This window comes from Cervus canadensis, chromosome X, assembly GCF_019320065.1.
Source record: "Cervus canadensis isolate Bull #8, Minnesota chromosome X, ASM1932006v1, whole genome shotgun sequence".
Taxonomy (NCBI): Eukaryota; Metazoa; Chordata; class Mammalia; order Artiodactyla; family Cervidae; genus Cervus; species Cervus canadensis.
In genome coordinates this window covers 140,100,208-140,108,681 of record NC_057419.1, presented here as the reverse complement: position 1 = coordinate 140,108,681, position 8,474 = coordinate 140,100,208, and the positions used below count along the sequence as shown (strand labels likewise).

At 40.9% G+C, this 8,474-nt stretch overlaps 1 protein-coding gene across 1 annotated transcript in view; it reads left to right on the top strand.

Annotated features, from left to right (window-relative positions):
• Positions 1-7,623, top strand: part of LOC122435294 (proline-, glutamic acid- and leucine-rich protein 1-like) — a 13,743-nt gene extending 6,120 nt beyond the window's left edge. The window contains exon 3 of the mRNA XM_043459373.1: positions 7,402-7,623. Within this exon, the coding sequence (XP_043315308.1) occupies positions 7,402-7,414 (13 nt within the window). The 3' untranslated portion in view covers positions 7,415-7,623. The remainder of the gene's footprint in view (positions 1-7,401) is intronic.
• Positions 7,624-8,474: the final 851 nt, after the last annotated feature.

Below are 8,474 nucleotides of genomic sequence, written 5' to 3'. Positions count from 1 at the left end.
TGAAACTCTCACTGTTTGCAGATGACATGATCCTCTACATAGAAAACCCTATTTCCAGTTTTTTTAAGGAATTTCCACACTGTTCTGTTCTCCATATCTGTACTAGTTTGTATCCCACAACAGTGTAAGAGGGTTCTTTTTTTCCACACTCTCTCCAGCATTTATTGTTTGTACTTTTTGATGGCAGCCATTCTGACCAGCGTGAGATGGCACCTCATTGTGGCTTTGATTTGTATTTCTTTGATAATGAGTGATGTTGAGCATCTTTTCATGTGTTTGTTAGCCATCTGTATGTCTCCTTTGGAGAAATGTCTGTTTAGTTCTTTGGCCCATTTTTTTTTATTGGGTCCTTTATTTTTCTGAAATTGAGCTGCATGAGCTGCTTGTATATTTTGGAGATTAATTCTTTATCAGTTGCGTTGTTTGCTATTATTTTCTCCCATTCTGAAGGCTCCCTTTTCACCCTGCTTTAAGTTTCCTTTGTTGTGCAAAAGATTTAAGTTTAATTAGGTCCTATTTGTTTATTTTTGTATTTATTTTCATTACTTTGGGAGGAGGGTCCTAGAGGATCTTGCTGTGATTTATGTCAGAGAGTGTTCTGCCTATGTTTTCCTCTAAGAGTTTTATAGTTTCTGGTCTTAGGTTTAGATCTTTAATCCATTTTGAGTTTATTTTTGTATATGGTATTAAAAAGTGTTCTAATTTCATTCTTTTACAGGTGGTTGACCAGTTTTCCCAGCACCACTTGTTAAAGAGATTGTCTTTTCTCCATTGTATATTTTGCCTCCTTTCTCAATGATAAGGTGTCCATAGGTTCGTGGGTTTATCTCTGGGCTTTCTATTTTGTTCCACTGATCTATATTTCTGTCTTTGTGCCAGTACCATACTGTCTTGATGACTGTAGCTTTGTAGTGTAGTCTGAAGTCAGGCAGGTTGGTTCCTCCAGTTCCATTCTTCTTTCTCAAGATTGCTTTGGCTGTTCGAGGTTTTTTGTATTTCCATACAAATTGTGAAATTATTTGTTCTAGTTCTGTGAAAAATATCATTGGTAGCTTGATAGGGATTGCTTTGGATAGTGTACTCATTTTCACTGTATTGACTCTTCCAGTCCACGAATACGGTATATTTCTCCATCTATTTGTGTCCTCTTTGATTTCTTTCATCAGTGTTTTATAGTTTTCCATATATAAGTCTTTTGTTTCTCTAGGTAAATTTATTCCTAATTATTTTATTCTTTTCGTTGCAATGGTGGATGGTATTGTTTCCTTAATTTCTCTTTCTGTTTTCTCATTGTTAGTGTATTGGAATGCAAGGGATTACTGTGTGTTAATTTTATATCCTGCAACTTTACTATATTCATGGATTAGCTCTAGTAACTTTCTGGTGGTGTCTTTAGGGTTTTCTACATAAAGGATCATGTCATCTGCAAACAGTGAGGGTTTTACTTCTTCTTTTCCAATCTGGATTCCTTTTATTTCTTTTTCTTCTCTGATTGCTGTGGCTAGGACTTCCAAAACTATGTTGAATAGCAGTGGTGAGAGTGGGCACCCTTGTCTTGTTCCTGATTTTGGAGGAAATGCTTTCAGTTTTTTGCCATTGAGGATAATGTTTGCTGTGGGCTTGTAGTATATGGCTTTTATTATGTTGAGGTATGTTCCTTCTGTGCCTGCTTTCTAGAGTCTTTATCATAAAGGGTGCTGAATTTTGTCAGAGGCTTTCTCTGCATCTGTTGGGATAACCACATGCTTTTTATCTTGCAATTTGTTCATATGGTGTATCACATTGATTGATTTGTGAATATTGAAGAATCCTTGCATCCCTGGGATAAAGCCCACTTGGTCATGATGTGTGATCTTTTTAATATGTTGTTGGATTTGGTTTGCTAGAATTTTGTTGAAGATTTTTGCGTCTCTGTTCATCAGTGATAAATTGTCCTGTAGTTTTATTTCTTTGTGGCATCTTTGTCTGGTTTGTATATTAGCGTGATGGTGGCCTCTTAGAATGAGTTTGGCAGTTTAACTTCCTCTGCAGTTTTCTGGAAGAGTTTGAGTAGGATAGGTGTTAGCTCTTCTCTAAGTTTTTGGTAGAATTCACCTGTGAAGCCGCTTGGTCCTGGGCTTTTGTTTGTTGGAAGGTTTTTTATTACAGCTTCAATTTCCATGCTTCTGATGAGCCTGTTAAAATTTTCTGTTTCTTCCTGGTTCAGTTTTGGAAAGTTATCCTTTTCTAAGAATTTTTCCATTTCTTCCAAGTTGTCCAATTTATTGGCATATAACTGCTCATAGTAGTCTCTTATGACCTTTTGTATTTCTGTGTTGTCTGTTGTGATTTCTCCATTTTTGTTTCTAATTTTATTGATTTGATTCTTCTCCCATTTTTTCTTGATGAGTCTGGCTAATGGTTTGTATATTTTATTTATCTTCTCAAAGAACCAGCTGTTAGTTTTGTTGATTTTTGCTACAGTCTCCTTTGTTTCTTTTTCAGTTATTTCTGGTCTCAATTTTATGATTTCTTTCCTTCTACTAACTGGGGTGGTTCTTTTCTTCTTTTTCTACTTGCTTTAGACGTAAAGTTAGGTTGTTTATTTGATGTCTCTCTTGGCCCTTGAGGTAGGCTTGTATTGCTATAAATCTCCCTCTTAGTACTGCTTTTACTGAATCCCATAGGGTTTGGGTTGTGTTTTCATTTTCATTTGTTTCTATGCATATCTTGATTTCCTTTTTGATTTCTTCCATGATCTGTTGGTTATTCAGAAGCGTGTTGTCTAGCCTCCATATGTTTGTATTTTTAATGGTTTTTTTCCCCCTGTACTTGACATCTAATCTTACCACCTTGTGGTCAGAAAAGATGCTTGAAATGATTTCAATTTTTAAAAAAATTTACCAAGGCTATATTTATGGCCCCGGATGTGATCTATCCTGGAGAATGTCTGTGTACACTTGAGAAAAAGGTGAATTCCATTGTTTTTGGGTGAAATGCCCTATACATATCAGTTAGCTCTAACTGGTCCATTGTATCATTTAGCGCTTGTGTTTCCTTGCTAATTTTCTGTTTGGTTGATCTATCCATAGGTGTGTGTGGGGTATTAAAGTCCCCCACTATTATTGTGTTACTCTTAATTTCCCCTTTCATACTCGTTTGCATTTGCCTTCCGTATTGAGGTGCTCCTATATTGGGTGTATATTATATTTATAATTGTTATATCTTCTTTTTGGATTGATCCTTTGATCATTATGTAGTGTCCTTCTTTGTCTCTTATCATGGTCTTTATTTCAAAGTCTATTTTATCTGATATGAGTATTGCTACTCTTGCTTTCTTTTGGTCCCCATTTGCACAAAATATCTTTTTCCAGCCCTTCACTTTCACTCTGTATGTGTCCCTAGGTTTGAGGTGAATCTCTTGTAGACAGCATATATAGGGGTCTTGTTTTTTTTAATCCAGTTGGCCAGTCTTTGTCTTTTGGTTGGAGCATTTAACCCATTTACAGTTAAGGTAATTATTGATAAGTATGATCCTGTTTCCATTTACATTTTGGGGGGGTTGGTTTGTTTTTATGAGCATTTACTGTGTTTCGTGTCTAGAGAAGATCCTTCAGCAGTTGTTGAAGAGCTGGTTTGGTGGTGCTGAATTCTCTCAGCTTTTGCTTTTCTGTAAAGCTTTTGATTTCTCCTTCATATCTGAATGAGATCCTTGCTGGGTAGAGTAATCTTGGTTGTAGGTTTTTCTCTTTCATCACTTTAAGTATGTCCTGCCATTCCTTTCTGGCCTGGAGAGTTTCTATTGAAAGATCAGCTGTTATCCTTATGGGGAATCCCCTTGTGTGTTTTTTGTTGCTTTTCTCTTTCTGCTTTTAATGTTTGATCTTTGTTAGTTTGATTAATTTGTGTCTTGGGGTGTTTTGCCTTGGGTTTCGGGGAAGGCAATGACACCCCAACTCCAGTACTCTTGCCTGGAAAATCCCATGGATGGAGGAGCCTGGTGGGCTGCAGTCCATGGGGTCACTAAGAGTCAGACACGACTGAGCGACTTCACTTTCATGCATTGGAGAAGGAAATGGCAACCCACTCCAGTGTTCTTGCCTGGAGAATCCCAGGGACAGGGAGTCTGGTGGGCTGCCCTCTATGGGATCACACAGAGTCAGACACCACTGAAGCGACTTAGCAGCAGCAGCAGCAGCCTTGGGTTTATCCCGTTTGGGACTCTCTGGGTTTCTTGGACGTGGGTTTCTGTTTCCTTCCCCATATTAGGGAAGTTTTCGACTATTATCTCCTCAAGTATTTTCTCATGCACTTTCTTTTTGTCTTCTTCTTCTGGGACACCTATGATTCGAATGTTGGGGCCTTTAACTTTGTCCCAGAGGTCTCTGAGGTTGTTCTCATTTCTTTTAATTCTTTTTTTCTTTTTTCCTCTCTGCTTCATTTATTTCCACCATTCCGTCTTCCACCTCACCTATCCTCTCTTCTGCCTCAGTTATTCTACTGTTGGTTCCCTCCAGAGTGCTTTTGATCTCAGTTACTGCATAATTCATTATTGGTTGATTCTGCTTTATTTCTTCTAGGTCCTTAGTTAAACATTTCTTGCATTTTCTCAGTCCTTGCCTCTAGTCTATTTATGTGTAGCTCCATTTTGTTTTCAAGATTTTGGGTCATCTTTACTGTCATTATTCTGAATACTTTTTCAGGTATCTCCTCCTCTTTAGTTTGGTTTGGTGGGTTTTTAGCATGTTCCTTCCCCTGCTGAATATTTCTCCACCTTTTCATTTTGTTTATATTGCTGTGTTTGGGTTCCTTTCTGCAGGCTGGAAGTTCGTGGTTCCTCTTAATTGTGAAGTCTTCTCCCTGTGGGTGGGGTTGGACTAATGGCTTGTCAAGGTTTCCTGGTTGGAGGAGCTTGTGTCTGTATTCTGGTGGGTGGAACTGGATCTCTTCTCTCTGGAGTGCAATGAAGTGTCCAGTAGTGAGTTTGGGGGTGTCTGTGAGTTTAGCATGGCTTTGGGCAGTCCATCTTTTAATGTTCAAGGTTGGGTTCCTGTTTGCTGGAGAATTATTGTGATGTGTTTTGCACTGGATCTTGTTAGCTCTTGGGTGGAGCTTGGTTTCAGTATAGGTGTGGAGACTTTTAGGTGAGCTCTTGTCTATTAATGTTCTCTGGAGTCAGGAGTTCTCTGATGTTCTGAAGTTTTGGAATTAAGCCTACTGCCTCTGGCTTTCAGTCCCTGTCTTACAGTAGCCACAAGACTTCTCCATCCACACAGCATAGAAGGTTAAACCCCTAGGTTTATTGGTGAAACAATTCTCCACAGCCAGAAACACCCAGAGAGATTCACAGAGTTATATAGAGAAGAAAAGAGGGAGGAGGGAGACAGAGGTGACCAGGAGAAGAAAAGGGAGAGTCAAAAGGGGAGAGAACAATCTAGCCATTAATCTAATCCCTAAGTGCTCTCCACAGCCTGGAAAACCCAGAGAGGTTCACAGAGTTATATACAGAAAAGAAGAGGGAGGAAGGCAATAGAGGAGAAAAAGGAGAGAGCAGTCAAGCCAGTTATCAAATCCTTAAGTGAAAATGGACACTGAAGATTAGATTCTTAGAGGTACAAAATTGATAATGAATATCAAAAGGCAAAGATTAGAAACCTGGAATAGAGGTTAGACTCTCAAAAATAAAATATAAAAAATACAAAACATAGTAATCAAAAACTATGGAATTTGATTTCTAAAAAATAGGGGTTTCTTTGGGAAACGTAATAGTAGGCTATAAAAATGAAAGTTAAAGGAGTAATAAAGAACTAAATTTAAAAAATTAAAAACTGATAACAGTAAAAATATATCTAGGAATTTCTCTGGGTATTGTGGGGTCTGTTCAGTGGCAGATCATCCCTTGTTCTGGCATGTAGTTGTTCTCAAGGTCTATAGGTAACCCTCAAATGTCTCCAGTATTAAATGCAGGGTTTCAATCTGTTGTACCTGTTACTTCCAAAGCAGTTCCACCTTCTTTGTTCATTTTGGCTTCCTTTGCAAGTCCCTTCAGTGTCTAATTTCCACCCTGATGCAAGGGGCCGAAGGTGGCCGCTTATTTAGGCTCACTTGTTCAGTTGTGTTGTGGAGAGGGAGGGACACTGCAAACAAATACCGCTGGCATGTGTGGCAAGTGTTCACAGTGGATGGACCACACTGGGTTTGCCACAGTCCAAGGCAGCATGTGCTTCCTGGGTCTAGCCTGATCTGTCTCCAGGGTGCTCTGCAAGGGCACTGTCCCAAGTGCCAAGTGGGCCCTGAGTTTCGTGCACTTCCCAGGTCTAAGCAGCTCAGGTTCTCAGGTACTCCACAAGGGCACAGACCCGGATAGGCTGTGCGTTTTGTGCCCTTCTCAGGTCCGAGCAGCTCAGGCGACTGGGTGCTTGGTGAGCGCGCTGTCCCAGGTGGGCCATGTGTCTTAGTCACCTGCCTGGTCCCCGCCACTCAGTGTCCTGGGTGTGCCATGAGATCACAGTTCCAGGTGTGCTGTATGTCTACTCTGGGTTGTGACACTCCTGGCAGATGTCAACCACCTAGGATCCCAAGAAGACGAGGTTAGCAACTGGGAGCCTGCTCATAGTTTGGTGGAAGATGTGATCTGTGGGGACAAGATGGCAGCAGCCCCTTGCCTTCTGGCTCTGGCTATCTCTTGCCCGCCTCTCTGCCACCAGGGAGGGAGGGCCCTATATGGCAGCTGGCTTGCTCTCCTTTGGTATTTGCTCAATCCTTTGTTCTGTGAGCGTGCCAGGGGTGCCGATAGAGCCTTTCTTGAGAAAGGTCTTTTTTGTGTGTCTCTCTGGTGATCCCACGGTTTGGGTTGCTGTCTCACATTAGCTCCCTCAGATTGTCCTCGGGGCATTCAGGCCCGGTCCTTACCCTAAGGACCAGTTATGCAGCCTGCGCCTCCCTGCCCAGCCCCTACTCACTGGTGGTGGACCCGAGTGTCTGGGTCACTTCTCCACTGGCAGTTGTGGTTAGGCGCGTATTCTGCGGGTTTTTTTTTTTTTTTTTTCCTCCTGGTTATGTTGCCCTCTGAGATTCCAGAACTCCCCACAGACACACCTGTGAGAGGGTTTCCTAATGTGTGGAGACTACTCCTCTTTCTTGACTCTCTCCCCAGGATGGGTCTCCATCCCTAAATCTTTTGTCTCAGTTTTTGTCTTTTATATTTTGTCTTACCTCCTTTCGAAGGGATTGGGCTGTCTTTCTGGGTGCCTAGTGTCCTCCGCCAGCATTCAGAAGTTGTTTTGTGGAAGTTTCTCAGCATTCAAATGATCTTTTGATGAATTTGTGGGGGAGAAAGTGGTCTTCCTGTCCTATCCCTCTGCCTCCTTGGGACCGTCCCCTGGTTTACAATTGTTAATTGACTCTTACTTCATCCCACAGCTGTCAAGTATAGAAAGACATGATGGAGGAAGAAACAATGGACTTGCCCTCACGAATTTGAGATTTTCAGCTTCTCAGTAGCCAGTGGGAATTTTATCAACACTGGTTTTGTTCCAGATTTCATCATGTGAAATGTCTTATCCACTGACATCTGACTTTTTTTCTTATGTTTGTCAGATATATTTGACTGCGTTTGTTCATGTTAAAAATAAAACTTTGCTAGCCGTGGATAAGCCGCAGATTTTTTAGATGTGTAACACTGATGCGAATCTTGTATCTTTTTGTTTTAGTCCACTTTACTGTCATTGAAACCTTTTTTTTTTTAAGTTTTTGCATTGCAGGTGGATTCTTTACCAACCAAGTTATCAGGAAGCCCTTTATTGTAGCCACAGGTTAATTAATATATCAATTGACAAACAATTTATGCAAGGAGAGAGATGGAGGACTAGCCCCTACTTCATTTTAGTGAGAGGAACCAGTGGGTGACCAAGCTTATCTGGAAACCAGATGGAGCTACTGAGCTGCCACAGACCAGCGGCATCAGCATCACCTGGGAACTTGTTACAAGTGAAACTTCTCAGGCCCCACTCCAGATTTACTGGATCATTATACTGAAGGTGGCTCAGCTATCAGAGCTTTACATGTCCTCCAGGTGACTCTGAAGCATCTCAAAGTTTCAGCATCATTCTCTTAGAGCAATGATGGGCATGGGGTGGGGGATGGGTGTTGTGAGGGACTGAGTTTCTCCCGTGGTAAGACCATCGTTTGTTCAGTGACTTGATACAATTTCAGGTAAGCTGAATGGGACAGTAAAGGCTGGAATGGGGACGAGACTAGAATTCTCAAGGCCCTGAGATACAGAAAAACCTCCTGGCAGGGCAGGGATTGGATGGTGGCAGTGAAGAAAAAATGGACGAGGGAATAAACTAGGTTCAGAAGGATAGAACCATTATGATATCATGAATATGAGGTTTAAAAACATGCATAACTATCACTGATTATGGATACATATATGTAGTAAAAGGTATGCATGGAAGGAATGCTTGCATATGTAACGTGTAGAAAGGCATGTA